The 25416-nt window shown below is 41.8% G+C and overlaps 1 protein-coding gene across 2 annotated transcripts in view; it reads right to left on the reverse strand.

Annotated features, from left to right (window-relative positions):
- Positions 1-25416, reverse strand: part of LOC122790285 (LIM/homeobox protein Lhx3) — a 1376718-nt gene that overhangs the window by 1197158 nt on the left and 154144 nt on the right. For both annotated transcript variants that reach the window (XM_044057789.1, XM_044057787.1), the window contains exon 3: positions 23415-23463. In XM_044057789.1, the coding sequence (XP_043913724.1) occupies positions 23415-23463 (49 nt within the window). The remainder of the gene's footprint in view (positions 1-23414; positions 23464-25416) is intronic.

A 25416-nucleotide genomic window follows, 5' to 3' on the forward strand; every position in this document is an offset into this window, starting at 1 on the left:
AGGCTTATCAGTAGACACAAAAATTACTGCTGAATAGGATTAAGGGAATTTGTACAAGAACTTGCAAGCATAAGGTATCTTATACAACTTATCAGGCTTCTTACAGGCTGAAAGTTCGGTGCCAGAGAAGCAGCTGAGAAGGTATCCAACACAACGCCAGCAGAGGAGAGAATGTCGAAGGTTTAGGAGAACATACTTGTAATAACTCATAATACCATTTCTAGATGTCTGATATCTGGGAGCAATCCCACTTAAAATGTTCTATCATACATAAGACAATGTTTCAAAAGGAGAGACCCTCCAAAAACAATCAGGACTCACAAATTCTACTTCCTCCAACCTACAATCTAAAGGAGAGGAAAACTGAGATAAGTAGGCTAAAGAGTCATTGTCTTCATCCAAGGACTCAAGGACCCTTGCCCTTTTGGGGTTAGACGACCAAAGGGGTGCAGGAAAGTACAGTTGTGTACACCTACCATAAATGTAGATGTTTGAGTGTCTACACTGTTGCAGTCATAACTGTAGGGTGATCCTGCCGGCAGGCAGCCCGAGGTCGGCCAGAATTCCAAAGTCTGGGTCCGGCGTCGGCTGTACCAGCAAGTACCCTGACGTCAGAACGCAGAGGTATAAAGCTGACAGCCGACGCCATCTTCTCCAGCCTTTCTTGCCCCAGATGTCAGAAGTCCCCCAAAATAACCAAAAGGTGTCCAAAAAGGAAACACAAATACACCACAAAAGAAGAGGAAGATAGAAGAAGCAAAAAATAAGAGGGGATTGGTGGGAGGGAAACACCGACTGCAACAGTGAAGACACTCGAACATCTACATTTATGGTAGGTGTACACAACTGTACTATGTTCTTCGTGTTTCACTGTTGCAGTCATAACTGTAGGGTGGAATCCCAAAGCTGTGATGAGGGAGGAGGTTATGCAGAAGAAGGGGCAGCCAGAAGACCCTGCAAGACAGCAGAGGCAAAACCTGCCCTAGACTTAGAATACAAAGGGAGATTATAGTGCTTAGAAAAAGTATGCACTGAACTCAAGTGGCAGCTTCCAAAATGTCCTTGGTAGGAACTCCTCTGAGAAAAGCTGCTGAAGTGGCAGCTGCTCTAGTAGAATGACTTCTAACAGTACCTGGAATCTGCTTCCCAAAGTGAGAGTAACAAAGCTTTATCCCATGGGCAATCCATTTAGAAATAGTTTGTTTAGAAATAGCCTTGCCTAGAGAACTGGAGGCATAAGAGATAAGCAACTGATCAGATTTTCTGAAATCTTTAGTTCTGTCCAGGTAAAACCGTAGTTGTCTGTGTATGTCCAATGAATGCAAAATCCTTTCCCCTTTGTTTTGAGGATTTGGAAAGAAAGTAGGAAGGTGAATAGTCTGATTTAAAGCCACTTTAGAAATCACCTTAGGCATAAATGTAGGATTGGTCCTCAAGGCAACTCTGTCTTGGTGGAAAATAAGGTATGGTTCCACAGCCATGAGAGCTTGCAACTCTGACACCCTTCTGGCAGAAGTCAATGCTAATAAAATAGCTGTCTTCCAGGATAAGAACTTGATATCCGAAGCAGCAGCAGGCTCAAAAGGAGGTAAAGTAAGTTTTTCCAAAACATAATTAAGATCCCAAGCAAGAACAGGAGGAGTTCTAGGAGGTCTTAAATTCTTAGCCCCTCTCAAGAATTGTCTTACCAGCTGGTGAGAGAAGATGGGGGGATCAGTGTTGTAATGAGCTGAGATAGCAGAAGCATGGATTTTAATGGAAGAAAAGGAGAGGCCTTTAAGCAAAAGGTCTGAGAGATAAAGTAAAATGGAAGAAATGTCAGGCAAAAGAGGATCAGAATCTTTTCCATTTAGAAGCATAAGATTTTCTAGTGCTAGGGCGCCTAGCTTCTAAGAGAACATCCAAAACTTGTTTGGGAAAAGCAGAAGGAATCAAAGGCCCTTGTAGAGCCAAGCTGCCAGGCAAAGAGTCTTGATTTGGGAGTGTAGCATCTGACCCTGATGCTGGGACAGAAGAGAAGGAAACAGAAGCAGAATCCATGGAGGTTCCAAGAACAGGTGTCTTAAAGTTGGATACCAAAACTGCCGAGGCCAATTTGGAGCTATCAAAATGATAATCTTGGGTTTGTCCTGTTTTATTTTCAGTAACACCCGAGGCAGAAGAGGAAGAGGAGGGAAGGCATATCCCGAAAGATTCCTCCAGCTGAAAGACAGGGCATCCACTTTCCAAGCTGTTTTGTGGAAGAACCTGGTGCAAAAGAGAGGCAGCTGATGATTGAGATGGGATGCAAACAGATCTATCAGAGGACAACCCCAAACTGCCGTAATCCTGCTGAATAAGTTGGGGTCCAGCATCCATTTGTGAGGATCCAAAAGATTTCTGCTTAGGCTGTCTGCTAAGAGATTCTGTTTTCCTGGAATGAATTGAGCTTGAAGATGCAGATTCAGATTTAGAGCTGTGTCCCATAAACTCATGGCTAGTCTGCAAAGGGGGTAAGAGTGAGAGCCTCCCTGCTTGTTTATATACCACATGACTATGGTATTGTCTGCGCGAATCAGAAGATGTCCTGGTTGCAAAAGATTCTGGAAGGTTAGAAGAGCATTTTGGACTGCCAACATTTCCTTCAAGTTGATGTGCCAGGGAAGATGCTTCTTTGTCCAATAGCCCTGCTGGCAATGGTTTAGGTAATGAGCTCCCCAAGCATAATCCGAGGCGTCTGTGGTTATGATCTGAGCAGGATGAGGTAGACGAAAGGGATTCCCTTTGTTTAAAGCACAAGCCCTGGACCACCAGAGAACTCTTTTTGGAGGCAGGGAATCAAAGGTATCATTGTTTCCAGGCTGTGGTAATGCTGAGACCATACACTCTTTAGGTACCACTGAAGTTTTCTCATATGAAGCCTTGCATTTGGGATCAACAGGATGCAAGAAGCCATGTAGCCCAATGCCTGCAGGAATTTCCTTGCAGTGAGCGGAGTTAAAGTAGCCAAGGTCTTGAAGATTGATGCCAGCTGTACTTGCTTTTCTGGCATAAGGAAGGCCCTTTGTAAGATTGTGTTTAGAAGAGCTCCCAAAAAGATCATTTGTTGAGAGGGGATCAAATGTGACTTTTTTGTGTTCACTGAGAATCCCAGTAGTAGGAGAAGACGCTGAACAAACTGCAGATGTTGAAGTAAAAGATCCTTGCTGTCCACCTGAATAAGGCAGTCGTCCAGATAGGGATAAATTTGAATCCCTTGGAGTCTGCAATAAGCTACTACTGGAGCCAGACACTTGGTAAAGACTCTGGGCGCAGTAGATAAGCCAAAGGGCAGTACAGAGAATTGAAAGTGTCTTGAACCTGCCTTGAATCTGAGGAATTTTCTGCGTTCTTGTCTGATGGGAATGTGTAAATAGGCTTCCTTCAAGTCCAATGTCACCATCCAAGCATCCTGGGAGAGCATGGGAAGAAGTTGTTGCAGAGTGAGCATCTTGAATTTTGGAATCTCCAGAAAGGTATTTAATACTGAGAGGTCCAGAGGTCCAGAATAGGTCTCCATGAGTTTTGTTTCCTTGGGACCAGAAATAGTCTTGAGTAAAAACATTTTCCCATCTCTGGAAGCGGAACAGGTTCTATGGCTCTCATGGCCAATAAAGCATCCACTTGATTTAAGGCCTCTGACCATTGATGTTTTGGCAGATCCGGCCAACCCGAAGACCTTGGCAGAGTATGAAAGTGGAATTTGTAGCCCCTTAAAATCACGTCTAAAACCCATTTGTCCTGGGTAATATGAGTCCAATTTTGGTAGAAAAGAGAAAGTTTTCCTCCGAGAGGGGCTTCCAGGCAAGGAGGACCTGTAGCCCAACAGAGAGAGTCATCGGAAAAAAGTACAGTTTTGTACCTACCATAAATGTAGATGTTCAAGTGTTCACACTGCTGCAGTAATCACACTTGGGTTATCTTGCCGTCAGGCAGTCCTGTAGTCGGCCAGAGTTCCAAAGTCTTGGTCCAGCATCGGTTTCTGTTGCTTCTTCCCTGACGTCAGTGCGCCAGGGGTATACAAGATGCATCAGACGCCATTTTCTTCAGTTTTTCTTGCCCCAGATGTCAGGTGCCCCCAAGTAGGTAGGCAATACATATTGCTAATAAAAAATATACAATATAAAATAAAAACAATACCTTCAGTTGCAAGCAAATACACCACAAAGGTTGTATAGGATAGAAAGGTGTAGATAAGTCCAGCTAGTTCAGTGGGGATGGAGGGAGGGTAACCAGGACTGCAGCAGTGTGAACACTCTAACATCTATATTTATGGTAGGTATAAAACTGTATTATGTTCATCGTGTTACACTGATGCAGTCATCACACTTTGGTAGAATCCCAAAGCTAAGGTTGGGTGGCTGGTCTATAAAGAGCTAGGATTGGCTATGAGGCCCTGCAGAACTGCAGTGGCAAATCCTGCTCTGGATTTAGAGTAAAGAGGCAAGTGGTAATGCTTGGTAAAGGTGTGCACTGAACTCCAAGTTGCAGCCTCCAAAATGTCCTTGATAGGTACTCCTCTGAGAAAGGCTGTTGAAGTGGCTGTGGCCCTGGTGGAATGCGGCCTAATGTTATTAGGGATTGATTTTCCATGCTGTGTGTAGCAGTAACAAATACAGTGTCCTATCCATTTGGATATAGTCTGCTTTGAGATAGCCTTGCCCTGTGATCTTGCAGCATATGCTACAAACAGTTGCTCAGTTTTCCTGAAAGCTTCTGTTTTGTCCAAGTAGAAGCATAGCTGCCTGTGTATGTCCAAAGAGTGCAGAAGTTTCTCCCCTTTATTCTGGGGGTTTGGATAAAAAGTTGGCAAATGGATGGTTTGGTTAAGAGCCACACTAGATACCATCTTTGGCATAAAGGTAGGGTTTGTCCGTAAAGAAACCCTGTCCTGATGGAAAATTATAAAAGGTTCCATTGCAATTAATGCCTGTAGCTCTGAGACTTTGTGCCGAAGTTACTGCCAGGAGCAGAGCTGTTTTCCATGATAAACATTTTAGATCAGCTGTATTGGCTGGCTCAAAAGGTGGCAGGGTCAGTTCTTCCAAAATGAAATTGAGGTCCCAAGTCGGTACTGGTGCTCTCCGGGGCGGTCTTATGTTTTTAGCCCCTCTGAGGTACTGCTTTAGCAAGGGATGAGAGAATAGAGGAGGATCAGTGTTTTAATGTGCTGAAATGGCAGAGGCGTGGATCTTAATTGATGAGAAGGATAGGCCTTTGTCCAGCATCTCAGTTAAGTACTGTAAAATCTGAGGGATGTTTGGGACAAGAGGGTCAAGGCTTTGAGCCTGGTTCCAGGCGCAGAATCTCTTCCATTTTTCTGAGTAAGCTTTTCTGGTGCTAGGCCTTCTGGCCTCCAAAATGACATCCATAACAGCTTTAGAGAGAGGTGTTGCTTGTTTGACTAATGAATCTGCCATGCAGCCAGATTTAGGGTTTGGAGCTGACCGTGCAGGATCTGATTGTTTTGTTGAGTCAGAAGGTGTGGAATTTGAGGCAAAATCCATGGTGGGCCTTGAGCTAAGTTCTTTAAGATTGGATACCAGTGCTGGCGTGGCCAGTCTGGAGCAATCAGGATCATCTGTGTTTTTTTCTTGTCTGGCTTTTAGGAGTACCTTTGAAAGGAGAGGCAGTGGTGAGAAAGCATAAACTTTTAGGCTTTTCCAGCTGAATGAGAGAGCATCCACTTTCCATGCTTGAGTGTGATAAGTCCTTGTGCAGAATTTTTATAGTTGGCAATTCAGTGGGTTGGCAAAAAGATCTATGTCTGGGCATCCCCATTTTTGCGTTACCATGCTGAAGATTTGTGAATTAAATTTCCATTCGTGAGGGTCCATGATATTTCTGCTTAGATCGTCTGCCAGAGTATTTTTCTTTCCTGGCAGGAATTGTGCTTGCAGATGAACTTGATACGTTAGAGCTGTGTTTCACAAGGTCATGGCTTGCCTGCATAGGGGATAAGAATGAGTGCCCCCTTGCTTGTTTATGTACCACATTACTGTGGTGTTGTCTGTCTTTTAATAGTAATCGTCCTGGATGTAGAAGGTCCTTGAAAGCTGTTAGGGCATTCTGAACAGTCAATATCTCTTTTTGATTGATGTGAAGATGCATCTCGTCTGTGGTCCACTTGCCCTGAATGCATTTTCCTGCCATGTGTGCTCCCCCAGGCATAATCCGAAGCATCTGTTGTTAGAGTCTGCCTGGCTGTGGGTAGGGTAAAAGGCTGACCCTTGTTTAGGTGACATGCCTGTGCCCACCATCGAAACTCCTGTTGTAGGCAAGGAATCATTGGTATTACTGCTTCTAAACTGTGTGAGTGTCGAGTCCAAACACTTAGGTACCATTGTAATTTCCTCATATGCAGTCTGGCATATGGTATTAGTAGTATGCAGGATGCCATGAATCCCAGGGCCTGCAGAATTTTTCTTGCAGGGAAATGGGACTTTGTCAGTAATTGAAAATATTGAGTTAGTTGAATTTGTTTGTCTGGCGTGAGATAAGCCATCTGGGCCATTGTATTTAAGCTGGCACCCAGAAATATAATCTGTTGTAAGGGTACTAGTTTTGAGTTTGTTTCGTTTACTGTGTACCCTAGAAAAATTAGCAACCTTTTTACAAACACCAGATGCTGTAGAAGAATGTCATTTGTCTCTGCTTGAATGAGGCAGTCATCCAGGTATGGATATATTTGAATTACTTTTTGTCTGCAAAATGCAATTACTGGTGCCAGACACTTTCTAATGACCCTGGGCACAGTAGATAAGCCAAAGGGCAGTGCAGAGAATTGGTAGTGCATTGTTCCAGCTTTGAATCTGAGGTATCTTCTGCAATTTTGTCTGATAGGGACATGCAGGTATGCCTCTTTGAGGTCCAGAGTAACAAGCCAAGTCTTCTTGCCCAGCATGGGTAGAAGCTGCTGTAATGTCAACATTGTGAATTTTGGAATATCCAGGTAAGTATTTAGAATTGAAAGGTCTAGCATGGGCCTCCAGGCCTGGTCTTTTCTGGGGACCAGGAAGAGTCTTGAGTAAAATCCTCGTCCTTGTTCCTGTTGTGGTACTTCTTGTATAGCTCTCATGTCCATGAGGGCTGAAATTTGTTTTTGTGCCTCTACCCATTGATTCTGTGGCAGGTCTGGCATTCCTGTTAGCCTTTGTAAAGTATGATAGTGGCACCTGTAACCTTGAGACACAATATTCAGAACCCACTTGTCTTGGGTGATTGTTTGCCAGTTTTGAGAAAAAAGTGCTAGTTTTCCCCCTAAGGGGGCTGCCAAAAGGGAAGTGCTTGGCGTACGAAGGGGGAAGTCATTGGGACTGCTTCCGATAAGGTTGAGACTTGTCCTCACCTCCTTTTGGGGTTGAGGTGCCCCACTGTCATTGTCTATTAGAGCCTTGGTGTTGAGATCTGCCTCTTGGGCATCTGTATCTGCCTCTCTGTGGCCTGTCTGACACTGGAAAGGACCAATTCTTTGTTGGCCAATTTCTGCTAAATCGAGGTGGCTGTACCTGTAAGAAATCCTTGACTGTTTGCATAGATTTCGCTTTATCCTCCATTTTCTTTAACACCTCTTCTGCCTTAACACCAAACAAGGTATCATGCTATAAAGGAGCATCCAATAATTTTGCCTTAACATGATCAGGTAAACTCTGTTCTTTTAACCAAGCATGTCTTCGAATCACAGAACCTGTAACTACGGCTCTACAAGAGGCTTCTAAAGAATCAAAACCACATTGCAGAGTATGATTTCCCACCTGTTCAACTGCATGCAATAACGCCTGCATTTCTTTACAGTCAGGAGCTTCTGAGCTTGCAAGCATTTCCTGTTTTAACTGAGCCATTAAATATTGTTGGTACTTAAGCATGTGAAACTGGCAATTTAAAGCCCTTACTGCTAAAGTTGCAGAAGTGTAAACTTTCTTCCCCTATCTATCCAAAGCTCTGGAATCTCTGTCAGAGGGTACTGGATTTTTTGCAATGGAAGCCCTTAACCCCTTTTGGACCCTAGGAAATAGTTTCTGGATCAGCAGAAGGGTTTTTATAAAGAAACTTGTGAGAGTCTGGGACTCTATAATACCTATCTGGCTTGGCTGGTGCAGGGGTAAAGAATCAGGAGATAAGCTGGATTCAGAGAACACATCATCCACAATTATCTAGCACAGGTGGAATAGCCAGGGGCCAGTGCTGAGGCAATAAAAGGAAATCCCTGAGCCTTTTCTTGGATTCTGAGTAATCCTGACTTTCCCAATGGAAATGCTCCCTCACGGTATGTAAAGTTTCCCCAAAAGTGTAATCCTCAGGAGGAGAGGCTGAAGGGATAAATTCTTCAGCATCAGAGTCCTCATAGGGGGGTAGATAGTATCCCTGGTCTGAAGAGGAATCATAGTCTGTATCCTGCCTAGGCCTTTTCTCAGGAGGGGGATGGGAACACCTGATTAGAGTAATGAGGTCTTCGGCCATTTTAAGCATCTGTTTCTTAGGCATGGAGGACTGTCCAGGAGAATGCTGTACTTGCTTCTTTGTCTTTAATGGTACTTTTGTCTTGGCTGTTGCTTTAATGGTAAGTTGTGAAGGTCTGAAAACACCCTCAGAAGCTGATGCCTGCTCAGCAGCTCCAGACCCATCTGAGGGATTAGTTTCTGTAGGCCCAATACCTTGAGTTTCCAGAGGCCTAGTTTTCTCCACGTGGGAGTCGGAGGCAGCCTGTGACTTTGAGGTAGCGGGTGTCAGGGGCTGGGAAAGTGCCTCACTGAGAACCGGCGACTGGCCTAGAAGAGGTTTCATCGTCGGTTTTGGACCTCGGATGCCTGTCTTTATCCTTGTCTTTGCGTTTTTTCGGAATTGCGGTCGTCTGTTGATCCGACGGCATAGTATAATTGAACCTTCGGCCAAAGTAGTGCAAAGCAAAATCAAAACGTCTTTTTATAGTGCGTTTGTTAAATCTAGCACGAAACCGACAACTGGTGACGTCATGATCAGGGCCTAGGCATGGAATACAGTAAGAGTGGAAGTCCTTATGAGGTATTTGCTTCCCACAAGAAATACAATTATTAACTTTTTCTGACATTGGTCTGAAGCAAGAAAAAAAAGTTTCCCCAATGGGGTACTTAGCTTTATTGAAGACTTCGGATCTGAAATTCAACTTAAAAAAATCTCAGTAGTCAGCCGACCGGCACTTGCGAACTGCTTCTGCTTTGGGCACCACGCGGCAAGAAAGACTGAAGAAAACGGCTTTGGATGCATCTTCTATACCCCTGGTGCACTGACGTCAGGGAAGAAGCGACAGCAACCGACGCCGGACCAAGTCTTTGGAACTCTACCCGACTACGAGACCGCCTGACGGCAGAATAACAAAAGTGTGATGACTGCAGCAGTGTAACACGATTAACATCTGGAACCTTCTTCCAGCAGAACTTACCAATGACTCCTCCTTATCCCAATTCAAAACATCTCTTAAGAAATACCTGAAAATGCATTGGCTTCGTCCCTGGACAAACCCTGACTAACCCCCAAACAAACAGAATCTGTAAATGTGAACCTCATCACAAGATTATATCTGTGAGCCACTAACAGCTTACAATTTTGTAGTTCCCTCTCCTACATAAAGAATGAAAAGTTAAAAAAAAAAAAAAAAAAAAAAATCATTATTTTCTTTCTTAGATACTAAATCAACCTATCGTCTTGTCTATGTGACTTAAAATTCTACCTGTCTATATATATATATATATATATATATATATATATATATATATATATATAGTTAAAATGTGTATGTGACGTTCCTGTCTATATATATTTTTAAAAATTTCAATTTTTGTAATAATTCACTGCAATAATTTTCACTGTAATAATGTACACCTGGAGCTTTTCTCCCAGGGCCTCTGCTGAAAATGGACCTGTATCCAGTCGGACTTTCCCGGCTAAGAAATGTAAAATAAAAATAAATAAATAAAATAGCTCATTTAAGTCCTGCCTTCTTTTAAACCTTATTCTTCCCCTGGTCCGTGGAAAATTGTCTTGCGTGAAACCGGTCCTTGGTGCAAAAAAGGTTGGAGACCACTAGTCTACATGATTTAGGATTTCTGACTGGAAGTGTTTGCATAAGCACTTTTATACCCAAAGCAGACAAGATTTTTTCCTCTGGTACATGGCAAATGTTTGAGGTATGATGGTGAAGAAGGTGCCTGGGAGCAAAAGTTTGCAGAGTGTATTAAGTTGGCAGATTTTATAAATTCTCTACAGAGTAGTCTGTCAGAAACACTGGGCTACCAAATGAATGTAACTAAGGAAATTATTTTTGAGCTGGGATACAGGATCTGAAATGTCTACACAAAGTAAGGCCTTGTCAAGTTTAATTCTGGTGGTTTCCAAATAATTAAATACTAGAAAATGGAAATTAAAAATCTAAAACAACTGTACTTGAATTAGTGAATATTGTAAGTGGGATAAAAGAACAAGTGGGATCTTTAGAAAAGGGTAGGAGCAAGTTACATTGAAAAAGTCGAAACTGTGGTAACAGCACATGCATAAAAATGTTTTGCAGGAGGAATGAAGTTTAAGAAAAGGCAGGAAATGAACAATATGTAATGCTGGGCTGATTATATTGTATAGAAGAAAATGTGCGATATATATTGCTTGCAAATGTGAACTTGTTAATGTGGTTTGCTTACTTTTACATAAATCTAAGTTTGTCTATGTCACAAGTGATAATGCAATAAAGGTGTTTAAAAAAAGAATAAAAAGTACAGTTGTGTACACAAAATACCCATACTAGTAGATGTTTGAACAGATCAACGTTGCAAGTAGTGTACTCTATATGGGGCATCCTGCCAAGAATCAGAGGCGACAGACAGCTAGCTTTCAAAGCTTTAGGACACCTTCCACTCACTGTAATCATTGTACACCTTGAGAAGAACAGTCTAAAATCAGGCATCAACATCTCAGAGCTATTTTTTCTCAAAAAAAAGAAAGGTTACAGCCCTGCCAGATAGGAACAGTACTAATAAAACACACCCTGGCATAAAAATAGCAAAAACAGGGGGATGGAATGGAGGATGCAGCTACTGCAACAGTGATATATATTCAAACATCTCCTTTCATGGTAAGTTTATTTACACAAATGTACTACGTTCAGAATTAGATCCCTGCTGTAGTAGCCCAAGTTACACAGGACAAACACCAGTGCTTAGAAGGCAAGGAAGGAGGAAGAAGCAGTACTGCTTGGCAAATGTGTACACAGATGACCAAGTTGCTGCCTCTAGTATATTTGTACAGTTCACACCTTTCCAAAAAGCCACAGAAATACCCAAATCCCTAGAAGAGTGGACTCCAACTTTGCATGAAAGTGTCTTGTTATGGTTAGAACAACAAAAATTAACAGCATGAGACACAATTGCTTTGAAATTGTCTGTTTTGACACATTTTCCTTTTTTCCTTACCTTCATAAGAAATAAAAGTTAATCAGAAGCCCTGAAGGCCAGTGTAGTATCTGGAGTTACCTGTGGGATTTTTACATTCTGCAAAGAAAACAGAGAGATGAAATGCCTGCCTCAATATAAACTCTGAAGTTACTCTATCTTTCTGAAAAATAAGACAGGAACAACTCACCATGAGAGCTTGTCACTCAAATACTCATCTTGCAGAAGTCAGAGCAATGAAGAACATTGTTTTAAAAGATAAGAACTCCAAATCAACTTCATGAACAGGTTCAAAAAGGAACCATGCATACTCATGAATAATACACATTATTCTATTTCATAAAGGTGGAAATTCTTATGAATACTCAAATTATCGCCCCGTTATCATTCTATCTCCCTTATCTAAAACACTAGAGAAATGTATACATTCTCAAGTGATGCATTTCACAGCACAGTTTCAGGCAACAGCACAGTTTCAGGCAACACCACAGCACAACTACTGCTCTGCTTTCTTTTACCAATCTAGTAAACCAACAGAGAAATAACAACTTTGTAACTGCAATATTTTTAGACCTCTCCAAAGCATTTGACATGGTCTCACATTATTTACTACTCGACATGCTGGCCTCCCTCTATCCTTTGCCCATCCACTATAACATGGTTTAAAAGCAGTCTGTCTGAAAGACAACAATCTGTCCAATGGCAAGGTGTACTATCCCCCTTACTCCCAACTACCATAGGCATACCACAGGGCTCAATATTAAGCCCACTTTTCTCCATATATACCTATAATCTCCATACCACCACACAGCATGGTTCACTTATACAATACACAGGCGATTCAACTCTTACTTGTTCAGCACCAGCAATCACCACAACTCACTCAGGAATCTTTTAGATCTGTCGAAACATGGATCACTCAAATCCAACTCATCTTAAAACACTAATAAAACTAAAATTGTTACTTTTCACCCCCAACAAAACCATGCTTACCTCTCACTGTCTCCTCTGACCACACCAAACTCCTAGGCGCTGAAATTGACAAAAACCTACTCTTCGACATTCATATTTCACAAACATTCAAAAAGGTCCAGAAAAAAATGGGAACACTATAGACACAGAAAATCCCTCACAAGACAAGCTTGGATTACCCTTGCCCAAACTCACCTACTGTCCACTCTAATGTATGCCGCTCCCATCCTTGCCCAAGTCAGAAAACTTGACCTTGCCAGACTAGAGTCATGTTATAACAAAATTGCCTCTAAGGGAACTACAATGGTTAGAATTTCCCCAGCTGCTAAATTACTACCGGCTATTCATTGCCTACAATGTTGTAAGACATCCTGAAAAAAACCCAGCACTAGGCCAACTCCTCACCCACTATAATACAAATCGTCCTCTCCGCTCATACAACAAATCTCTACTCTGTATCTCAAAGGCTAACAATACCACAGGAACAGCTCTGTTATCTCACACCATAGCTAGAAAGTACGGTTGTGTACCTACCATAAATGTAGATGTTCGAGTGTATTCACTGTTGCAGTCATTACTCTTGGGTTATCCTGCTGGCAGGCTACCCTCAGTCGGCCAGAGTTCCAAAGTCTAGGTCCAGCGTCGATTGCTGTCACCTCTTCCCTGACATCAGTGCATCAGGGGTATAAAAGATGCAGCCGATGCCATTTTCTTCAGTTTTTCTTGCCCCAGATGTCAGGTGCACCCAAACTGGTAAGCTGAAAAATATGCCAATAAAAATGCATGCACAAAAATAACATTTCCTTCATCTACAAGCAAATACACCAAATAAGTTGTATAGGATAAAGAAGTGCAAATAAGTCCCAGCAAAGAAAAGGGGGAAGGTGGATGGGTAACCTGGACTGCAACAGTGAATACACTCTAACATCTACATTTATGGTAGGTACACAACTGTACTATGTTCATCGTACTATGTTCATCGTGTTTCACTGTTGCAGTCATTACTCTTGGGTTGAATCCCAAAGCTGAGGATGGGTGGCTGGGCTAAATAGGATTAGGAGAGGCTATGAGGCCCTGCAGAACTGCAGTGGCAAAGCCTGCTCTGGACTTAGAGTAAAGAGGTAAGTGGTAGTGCTTTGTAAAAGTGTGCACTGAACTCCAAGTTGCAGCCTCTAAGATATCTTTGGCTGGTACTCCTCTGAGGAAGGCTGCTGAAGTGGCTGCTGCTCCGGTGGAATGAGGCCCAATGCCCTTAGGCACTGATTTGCCATGTTGAAAATAGCAGAAACAGATTCAATGGCCTATCCATTTAGAAATAGTCTGTTTTGAGATGCGCTTTCCTTGTGATCCTGCAGCATATGATACTAAAAGTTGCTCAGTCTTTCTGAAAGCTTTAGTTCTGTCCAAGTAGAAGCACAACTGTCTGTCTATGTCCAAAGAATGCAGTATTTTCTCACCCTTGTTCTGTGGATTTGGATAAAAGGTAGGCAAGTGAATGGTTTGGTTGAGGGCCACACTGTACACAACCTTAGGCATAAATGTAGGGTTTGTCCTCACAGAAACCCTGTCTGGATGAAAAATGATAAAAGGTTCCACAGCCATGAGTGCTTGTAATTCAGAGACTCGTCTTGCAGTGGTTATGGCTAAGAGCAGAGCTGTTTTCCAGGATAAGAATTTTATATCTGCTGTTGATGCTGGCTCGAAAGGAGGCAGTGTGAGTTTTTCCAAAACATAACTGAGGTCCCAGGCCAGAATTGGTGCTCTCCTTGGAGGCCTAATGTTTCTGGCCCCTCTGAGGTACTGCCTTATTAAAGGATGAGAAAAGATAGGTGGTTCCGTATTGTAATGGCAGAGGCATGAAACTTAATTGATGAGAAAGAAAGGCCTTTGTTCAGCATCTCAGTTAGGTATTGTAAAATCTGAGGGATATTTGGAACACACGTGTCAATGCCCTGTTCCTGGTTCCAAGCACAGAATCTCTTCCATTTTTCTGCATAAGATTTTCTGGTACTGAGCCTCTTGGCCTCAAAGATAACATCCATAACAGCTTTTGAAAGAGGAGTGTTCTGAATGGCTACATTATCCGCCATGCTGCCAGATTTAAGGTCCTGAGTTGGCTGTGCAGGATCCGATTGCTTTGTTGGGTCAGCAAGTGAGAAGTTTGAGGCAATATCCATGCTGGACCTTGAGACAAGCTCTTTAGGATTGGGTACCAGTGCTGGAGTGGCCAGTCTGGTGCAATCAGTATCATTTTTGGCTTCTCTAGTCTGACCTTTAGGAGTACCCTGGGAGGGAGAGGTAGTGGAGGAAAGGTATATACTGTTAGATTTTTCCAGCTGAAGGATAGGGCGTCCACTTTCCATGCTTGCTTGTGATAAATCCTTGTGCAAAATCTCTGCAATTGGCAGTTGCGAGGGGAGGCAAATATGTCTATGTCTGGGCATCCCCATTTCCTTGTTATCATGCTGAAAACTTGTGGATCCAGTTTCCATTCGTGGGGATCCATGAGGTTTCTGCTTAGTTAGTCTGCCAGAGTATTTGTTTTTCCTGGCAGGAATTGTGCTTGCAGGTGAACTTGAAAAGCCAATGCTGTGTCCCATAAGGTCATTGCTTGTCTGCAGAGGGGGTAGGAATGTGTACCTCCCTGCTTGTTTATGTACCACATGACCGTGGTATTGTCTGTCTTTATCAGTAGCTGTCCTGGATGAAGCAGGTTCTTGAAAGCTGCCAGGGCATTTTGAACAGCTAGCATCTCTTTTTGATTGATGTGAAAATGCATCTGGTTTGCAGGCCATGTGCCGTGAATACATTTTCCTGCCATAAGGGCCCCCCCAGGCATAATCTGATGCATCTGTTGTCAGTGTCTGTCTAGCTGTGGGTAAACTGAATGGCAGACCCTTGTTGTGGTGACAGGCTTCTGCCCACCATCGAAACTCCTGTTGCAGGCAGGGAATGAGTGCAATTACTGTCTCCAGGCTGTGGCAATGCTGAGTCCAAACACTTTTTAGATACCATTGTAGTTTCCTCATATGCAGTCTGGCATATGGAATTAGTAGAATGCAGAATGTCATGAAACCCAAGGCCTGCAGGATTTTCCTTGCAGATAAGTGGGTTTTTGTTGCCAATTTCTTGAAGTAAGAAGTCAGTTGCTTTTGTTTGTCTGGCGTGAGATAAGCCATCTGGGCAGTTGTATTTAAGCTTGCACCCAGGAATACCATCTCTTGAGAGGGCACTAGTTTGGATTTCTTTTCGTTTACTGTGTACCCTAGGCCAATTAGTAATCTTTTTACAAACGCCAGATGCTTTAGAAGAATGTCTTTGTTCTCTGCTTGAATCAGGCAGTCGTCCAAGTAGGGATAGATCTGAATTTCTCTTTATCTGCAAAACGCAATTACTGGTGCCGGGCATTTTGTGAAGACCCTGGGTGCAGTAGATAGGCCAAAGGGCAGTGCAGAGAATTGGTAATGCATTGAGCCAGCTATGAATCTGAGGTATCTTCTGTAAGATTGTCTGATTGGGACATGCAGGTATGCCTCTTTTAGGTCCAAAGTTACGAGCCAAGCCTTCTTGCCCAGCATGGGCAGTAGCTGCTGTAGAGTCAACATCTTGAATTTTGGCACTTCCAGAAACGTATTTTGTATAGACAGGTCCAGTATTGGTCTCCAGGTTTTGTCCTTTCTGGGTACTAGGAAAAGTCTGGAGTAAAATCCTTGCCCCTGCTCTTGTTGTGGTACTTGCTGAATGGCCCTCATGTCCATGAGGGCTGTAATTTGTTTTTGTGCCTCTGCCCATTGATTGTATGGCAGGTCTGGCATACCTTTTGACCTTGGTAGAGTGTGAAAATGGAACCTGTAGCCTTGGGACACTATGTTCAGGCTCCATTTGTCTTGGGTAACTATTTTCCAATTTGATGAAAATAGTGCTAGTTTTCCCCCTAAGGGGGCTGCCAAAAGAAACGTGCTTGGATCTGGCAGAGGAAAGTCATTGGGACTGTTTCCCGTAAGGTTGTGATTTGTCTTCTCTGCTTTTGGAGGTAGGAGCACCCCATTGTTTAGGCCTGTATGAGCCTTGGGGCTGAGATCAGTCTCTGTGACGCCTGTATCTGCCTCTTTGTGGTCTGACACTGGAAAGGACCAATTTTTAGAAGGCCTATTCCTGCTAAACCTGGGTGGCTGTACCTGTAAGAAATCCTTGACTGTCTGCATGGATTTTGCTTTATTCTCCATTCTTTTCAACACCTCTTCTGCTTGAGTACCAAACAAAGTATCATGCTGTAATGGTGCATCTAATAATTTTGCTTTAACATGATCAGGCAGATTCTGTTCCTTTAACCAAGCATGCCTTCTAATAACAGAACCTGTAACAGCGGCCCTGCAAGAGGCCTCCAGTGAATCATAACCACATTGCAAAGTATGCTTTCCTACTTGTTCAGCTGCATGCAATAAATCCTGCAATTCCTTGTTCTCTGAACTTTCTGTATTTGTCAACAATTTCTGTTTAAGCAGTGACATTAAATATTGCTGATATTTAAGCATATGAAACTGACAATTTAAAGCCCTTACAGCCAAGGTAGCAGAAGTGTAGATTTATTTCCCCCATCTGTCTAGAGCCCTAGAATCCCTATCAGAGGGGACAGGGTTTTTTGCAGTGGAAGCTTTAACCCCTTTGGGACCCTGAGATATAGTTTCTGGGTCAGCAGCGGGGTTTTTATATAGGAATTTATGAGAATCCGGGACCATGTAGTATCTGTCTGGCTTAGCAGGTGCAGGGGGTAAAGAGTCAGGGGACAGGCCAGACTCTGAAAATACATCATCTACAATGTCTAGAACAGGTGGAATAGCAAGGGGTCTGTGCTGAGGAAGTAGCAGAAAGTCTGTGAGCCTTTTCTTAGATTCAGAATAATCTTGGCTCTCTCAGTGGAAATGCTCCCTCATGGTATGCAGGGTTTCCCCAAAAGAATAATCCTCAGGAGGAGAGGCTGAAGGAATGGATTCTTCAGCATCAGAATCCTCATAGGGAAGCATGGAATAATCCTGTTCAGAAGAGAAATCAGAGGAAATCGAAACCTGATCAGAAGAATCATACTCTGTCTCTTGCCTAGGCCGCTTATCAGGAGGGGGATGGGAGCCTCTGATCAAAGTAATTAGGTCTTCGGCCATTTTGAGCATCTGTTTTTTAGGCATGGAAGTCTGAGTAGGAGAATGCTGTACTTGTTTCTTTGTCTTTAGAACTGCTTTAGTCTTTGAAGCTGAAGATGGCTTAATATATAGTTGTGTAGGTCTGAAGACACCCTCAGAAGCCGATGCCTGCTCAGCAGCTCCAGACCCATCTGAGGGAATGATTTTCGAGTGTCCAATACCTTGAGTATCCAGAGGCCCAGTCGGCTCCACATGGGAGTCAGAAGCGGCCTGTGGCTCTGAGGTAGCAGGCGCCAGGGGCTGCGAAAGTGCCTCACTGAGAACCGGCAACTGGCCTAGCAGAGGCCTTGTTGTCAGTTTTGGACCTCGGATGCCTATCCTGTTCCTTGTCCTTGAGATTTTTGTAAACTCTGGTTGTCGGCTGTTCTGACAGCATTATATAATTAAATCTTCGGCCAAAGTAATGAAATGCAAAATCGAACTGACGCTCAATAGTGTGTTGGTTAAATCTAGCACAAAACCGACAGCTAGCAATGTTGTGATCAGGGCCTAGGCAAGGAATACAGTAAGAGTGAAAATCCTTATGAGGTATTTGCTTCCCACAAGAAATACAATTGTTAACTTTTTCTGACATCGGCCTGGAGCAAGAAAAAAGTTTCCCAATGGGGTACTTGGCTTTAATGAAGACTTCGGTTCTGAAATTCAGATTTGAAAACCTCAGGAGTCGGCCGACCGGCACTTGCGAACTGCTTTTGCTTCGGGCACCGCGCGGCAAGAAAGACGGAAGAAAATGGCATTGGCTGCATCTTTTACAGCCCTGGCGCACTGACGTCAGGGAAGAGGCGACAGCAACCGACGCCGGACCTAGACTTTGGAATTCTGGCCGACTGAGGGTAGCCTGCCAGCAGGCTAACCCAAGAGTAATGACTGCAACAGTGAAACACGATAAACATCCTGGAATAACCTCCCTTCTGCTCTGATTTCTGCCTCAATTCTTACCCATTTTAAAAACTCACTTAAATCACACTTAATGAAAAAATGGCTATGCCCTTGTATCACATAATTCCTTCTGATCATTCACTCCATAAAACTCACAGCTTATTTCAACCACTGTATAATTTTTTACAGCCTTATGAAACTCTGATTATGGAAATTGTAGACATCGCATGAATATCTGTGGTTAACTACGTTTTATTCTCTTTATAGATATCGCTTGTTTTTACATATTTGCTTATACAGTATTTTTTCATATTGTTTTTCATGTATTTCTTCATATTGCTTTTTATGTTGTTTTTCTCATATTTGTTTCTTAAAATTGTTAATCATTTTGTTAAATTTTGTACTTACTATGGAGCTTTTCTCCCTGGGCCTCCACTGAAAATGGACCTGTGTCCAGTCGAGCTATCCCGGTAAACAAATGTAAAATAAAAATAAATGCAATTTTTTTCCATTACAAAATTAAGACCCAAAGAAGAAGCCACCTGCCTTCTAGGTGTCCAAGACATACAAAACCCATTTCAGAAACTGTTTCACTTGATATAGTGTAGGAAAGACAGGATCTAAGGGCAGACATTCAGATGGCAAAGAGATGAACCTTGATGGAAGATAAGAAATTTCAAGGGATAACAACTCTCGCACAAACACCAAGACCAAAGGAGAGGGAGCCTTAAAAGCATCTTGTAAAAGCGTCTTCCAACCTTTGTGCAAGGAGTCCTACAGAAAAACGTTTTCAATTGTCTGTTATGGCTGAAGCTAAACGGATTTACTGGACTTGTTCCCAACAAATGGATCAATTCCTGAAAGGCCCTCAGGTGCAACTTCCACTCGTCAGGGTCTGTTCTGGTTCTGCTCAGCTCTTCATCCATAATGTTTTGCTTTGATGAAATGTAAGTATAATCTGCCCTTCAGGTGACCAAGTCGCTAACTCCCACGCCATATCAGCTAGCCTACAAAGGGGGTAAAGACCTGTCCCCTGGTTTGTTTAACCACATTACTGTAATTTGGTGATTTCTAGCAGAGGGGCTGGAATCCAAAGATGGTGTCAAGATTTGAGAACATGTATTAGAACCATCAATTCTTTGACTTGCTTGCTCAGCAGCCCTGGACTTTCACCTCCTTGTACACAGCTTCTTAAGCATACTCTGATGCATCAATCCATCCATGCTTACAGACAGAGAAAGGGCTGAAGGAGAAAGTGAGACCTCGGTTGAGGGAAAACTGTTTTAACCCACCAGAGTAACTCCATTACCACAAATCTCAACATTGGAATCTGAAATGAATGAAGGTGCTAGTGTCGGGTCCAAACTGATTTGACAAACTATTGAATTTTTCTCACTTGAACTCTGGCCAAAGAAATCATGAGAATAGTACACGCTATGAAATGTAGAATTCTGCAATACTGCCTGGCAGATGCCAAAATCTGGTAAGAAAATATCAGAAGCTGTTCATTGTAACATTCCACTTTGTGAAACGCATCATGAGGGATACGTCCAGTAAACATCCCAGAAACACCCTCCTAGAAGATGAGAGGAGAGAAGATTTATTTATGTTCACCTGAAAACCTAAGATGAGGAAAAAGTTTTTTTTGTTTTTTTTTTCTAATCCTGCCAGCAGTGATTCTTGACAAATTGTGAAACAATATGCAAATATAACTCCGTTACCTAAATATGGGAAAGTGTGATTGTCTGCAACCTGCAAATGGTTGTTACAGAAACCAGGCACTTTGTAAGCACTATTGGAGCTCCTGACAAACTAAAGAATAAAGCAGAAAACTGAAAATATAAACCAGACACAGAAGTGGAATGAGAGGCAACAGAGAACATTTTGAATTTTGGAAATCAGAAGTGAAGGATCAGAAAAGAAAAGGTCTAGGACAGATCTCTGGGAAGCTTCTTTCTTTGGTACATAAACGATTGAATAAAATCCTTTTCCTCTTAGATCTGGGGGAACACGTTCAATAACTCCCTCAGGTAGCATCTGATCTAGAATAGAAAAGGTAGAGTTGGACTGGATGGATGAAGAGGAATCCCTTGAAAAGGAGGATGGCACTCCTAATGCTAAATGGAACCTTTTTGAAGGATTCTCAGATCCCAACTATCTGAAGTCACCTGGTACCACAAATGAAAGTGAAGACCTACACTTTAGGATAGCTTTACAGGACTGCCAGGGTGAGGAGGGGAGACAATATACAAGGGTATATAGTCAGTTTATTTTCTAAAATTACCCTGTGTTTTAGGAGGTCTCTCCTTTCTTCTTTGAACCTCAACACCATTGCTTTTTGGATTTTTGTTTGCCTGTGCCTTGCTGGGAATGCTTATTCTGTTTCCTGAAAAATGGAACCAGAAGAAAATATTATATTTTGACAAGGAGGGTTGAAAAATCTGGGTAATCCCCCGAATTAACTTTCTCCTTTCCACAAACATTTTAAGGATCTCAGCAGAGGTAGGACCAAATAACTTTTTATCCAGGAGAGAATTCAGGATCACAGCTTTGACATTATCTGGTAAATTCTGGGAATACAGCCAGCCAAATCCTCTCATCACTGACCCAATGCCAGCTGCTCAAGAAACAGCATCAGTAGTGTCTTAAGCACATATTAGGGAATGTTTGATTACCTGAGACAATGGGTAGTAATGAATGCAGAGATACCTTAATCCCTGAAGAAGGGAGGTCCAGTAATTAACTTTCACATATTGTCAAAGGAAGCCAGCAAAAACGTAAGACAACAGCGTGACAACTCATTTTTCTAAAGGTTAAGAAGTACTATAAACTTTCTTCACAACTACATTAAAAGCTTTTCCTGGATGGTCAGAATTAATATGGATAGCTGACATAAGGATCTCAGTAGAAGCCGATTAATACAAAGAAATTACTACAGGATCTGACCTGGGATTAGAAAAAAAAGGAAACTGTAGGATGGGGGCACCTTATATAACTTCAGACCTTCTGGGAGCATGTGGCTAACTGCAGGCGAACTGCAAGCTGCAAAGAAGGCATCCTCTAATGCTGGCAACACAGGAGGAACAGCTGCAGGTTAAGGAAAATCCATATAAAACACAATCCTATCTTTGTTGGGATTCTGATAGTTCTTTTGGTTTTCAATGAAAGAAGCACTTAATTCTGTCAACAGTATCAGAAAAAGACAACTTTCTTAAGTGTCAGATTCCCCATTATGTGAAGTGGGAATTTGAGAAACACAGATTATCAGACTGGTATTCAGAATCTGAGAGAGGAACACTCTTTAAAAGAGAAGAATCAGGCGGTAAAACTGAAAGCCTTTACATAAGCATAGAAAAGCCCAGACAATCCTCCTTATCTGCTTTAGAAGAAGAAGATAAATGACTAGCCTTGTGATTCCTTTTTCTGGAAGATCCCCCCCCCCCCCAATGCCAACAAGACTGGTTGTCCTTACACGGTAAGGAAAGATGAACAGCCGCAAGGGATGTGCCTGCCTTCTGGCTCTTAGTTCCTTTCCGAGGAGTAGCACCAGTGGGTCCAAGAAAAAGTGATGAGCAGTCTGAGGAACAACAGATGGCCGCAGCAAACTCACCCATCAACAGCTGAGGCAAAGAGGAAGCTGTAGGCAAAACAGAAGCCCTCCAGATAACTTTTTTCATTTTGTGGCTCAGGGAGAGAATGACTGATTTTATGGTAACTAGGTCCATATCCTTGCTGTAAAAGATTCGGCAAATGATGAGTAAAGCTTTGTGAAGAGTCAATCTTGCCTCCTGACAGAAAAGTTAAGCTCTGAGGTAATTATTTATTTATTTTTTTTTTTGTGCAACTACCACCAAACACAGAAGCCCTAGTACCAAACAACACTTTAACAGAAAAGAAATACTTTTCCACGCAAAATATAATAAAGGAATCTCATCAGGGACTTACTGCATACCAGAACAAATGACTGTCATGTAGATAGTGGAGCTTAGCAGAATCAGTGAAACAGCCTGACTGAAAAATTTGTTTTGAGGTACAAGGCACAACTGAAAATTCAAACTTTTTGGTTTTTGTCCCAAAAAATAGTTATTCAAAAGGCATGTCCTACAGGGGACCATGACTAAAATTGGTCAGATATGAGGTTAATTATTTTAACAACCACTAAAAATGTCAGTTCTAACCTTTAGCAAATATTTATGACAGAAAAGAACACCCTTTCTTCACAAAAAAATGGTGACGTAGAAAATATTCCTCAAAAAGAGTACTTACCTGACAGACTTCATGAAGGACTAGCCGACCACAGATCACTTGAAAACAACTGGGAGTAGCGGACTTTGACGGCAAGAAACTTCTGAAGATTTGGTGCTGGAGCTGCTGATTTTATACTGTTCTTCTTGAGCTGCAAAGTAGACAGGGTGTGTGGAAGGTGCCCTAAAGCTTTGGAAGCTGGCTGGCTGGCCCGATCATTGACAGGATATCTCGGATAACTTAGGCTTCTGCAAAAGTGATCTCATGAAAAACATCTTTGATATTTTTATATGGGTGAAATGAAAGACTCAGAAGTATTTATTTTAAGTTCTTTTCTATTCAGTTGTGTGTGTATGCTGAAAGAGCAAATCTTCAGTGATGGGACCAAAAACAACCAGCACATATAGTTCAACAAACCTATAAAATGTAAATGCAAAATTTTCATTTTAAGATTAGTAAAGAAGAAAGGATTCAAGAAAGGACTGAAACATACATATACATACGTTTCTTCAACTACAAAACATTTATAAAAAAGAGATTATTGTGGAAAATGACTATATTAAGTGATAAAAACAAGGAACTGTATCAAAGACAAAAAAAGATGCAACACTTATAATCTACAAGAAATATCACAAAATTTGTACAATACAAAGCTTAGGTAATCATAGCTTTTTAAAGCTCTTACCTTGATAATTTTCTCCTTTTGTAAATGGAGTTGAAAATGCTTTAAAGTACTGTAAAGGAGAAAATTGAGAATTTTTAACTGTATGGCTAATAAAAATAATTTTAAGCCATCAACCTACACAACATTCTAATATCAGAGATGTACCAAGGTAACAGCTAACCGCTTTGATAAGTTACGGTGGTGCAAATTTGCAGACACTTTGAATAATTCAAATTCAATCTTCACTTTACTAAAAGTAACACAAGTGTAGAAATGGAGGTAGAGCAACAACACAGATGCAGAAAATCATCAGTTCATAGGTTTGCAGGAAATTACAAGGCTAACGGCCATACAGCCCTTACAAGCCTAGCCATATTTATCCCGAGTTGCTCCAGTTGTCTGTTTGGTGACTGAGGTTCGCACAGGTAAGGGTCTATAACAGTTAATACAAACTTCCTCTGTCCAGAAGGGATGTAGGCACCACCCCATGAGTGAATCTGCGGTCACCCATCCAGTGATTATAAACTCCAGTTTAGGAACTTAGATGTATTTTCTGGACACAACACTTGAAAGTAAAGTAAAAGTAACAGATACCTGGATCACATGTAATGAAGGTCTCTGATTACAACCAAATTAAGTGTTGGAGACATGGATGTCAAAAAAATTCTTCTCGAGCAGAATGAAGAAAACCTCAAGTGAAATTTGGCTTCTACATTGGAAACGTACAACTACTTAGCTACTATCAGAGAGACCAGTACATAACTTATTTGAAGTACGTGGAGCTTCAGCTGCTCTAATGTACCACAAGTTATTCAGGAGCACAGTGGCCACCAGAGGAAAAAGTTGACAGTTTTGAAAGCTGTAAAACAATTAGTGTGTTGTCACATGGATAGCAGACATAAAAAAAGTGTACCTCTGACAGATAACAGCTTCTCGACAGCTGTTAAATACCTCTGTCTGCCTTTTTCTACGGCAAGTGTTTTACAGCTTTCAAAGTGGCTTTAGCTTTTGCCAATTCACTGTGGCAGCCACTGTGTAATGCTTTAGCATGACAATAACATAACGGCTCCGAAAGCCATGCATTAAAAAACTTGTTATGCACGTCATTGATGTCTGAGGGATATAACACAGCCAGTCTTTGTCCCCTGATCTCTGGGTGTAATTGGTACACTCCATGTACTACAATTTTTTGCTACTTCCACTTTCAGGAGACTTAAGTGATCTGACACAGCAACATACAAAAAAAAAAAAAACCGATAGGAAAAAAAATAACTAAACCAAAGAAGTACAAAACTGATAGCAGAAAGCTGCACATTCTGCAAGCCTGAATGTAAAATACAAAAAAAGATAGTCGATTAACATCAACTTAGAATCTATTCCAATGCTACGGAACAAAGCTAACAAAAAAATTACAATAATAAAAGTTCTAAAAAATCACAAAAAAAGAAGACTGTGTTAACTGAAGAATTTCAATCTCTCCCAGATGGACAGCAGCATACCAGTGACTATGACAGTCAAAGAACCAAAATACAAGAACCACAAACTGCACAGCCTTAACTACTAAAACTTACTATGCCTAAACCCACTTGAAAACAAGTAACTCTGTGGACTACTGGATCTAGGTTTATGGCTTTATCAATATCTAAACTTCCATTTCCACATAAGAAAGTGACAGCACAAATAACTCCCTCTCTTATGGTCTAACAAGATCTCCTCTCTTCTATAGCAACCAGCCAGGGCAGCCATCAGCAAAGGAGCTCTCCTCTCCCAGCTAGAGTATGGACTACTCATTTAAGAATCTGCCTCCAGGAAAAACACAATCACATCCCAAACAATCTCCAGCAGCATCTGCCGATTCATTACAAACTCACCCTTCTGTCAGCATTACTGTATCAACCTAGAAAAATACATAAAGTTAGCCCAACAAAAACAATGATCAAACCTACTGTTAAGATTCCAACCCTACAAACTACTCCATATGTTAAGACATTTCTCCCTTTGCAGCTAAATTTCATGGAAAAAA

Source organism: Protopterus annectens, chromosome 16.part0 (genome assembly GCF_019279795.1).
Source record: "Protopterus annectens isolate FY-2018-M chromosome 16.part0, PAN1.0, whole genome shotgun sequence".
Lineage (NCBI taxonomy): Eukaryota > Metazoa > Chordata > Ceratodontiformes > Protopteridae > Protopterus > Protopterus annectens.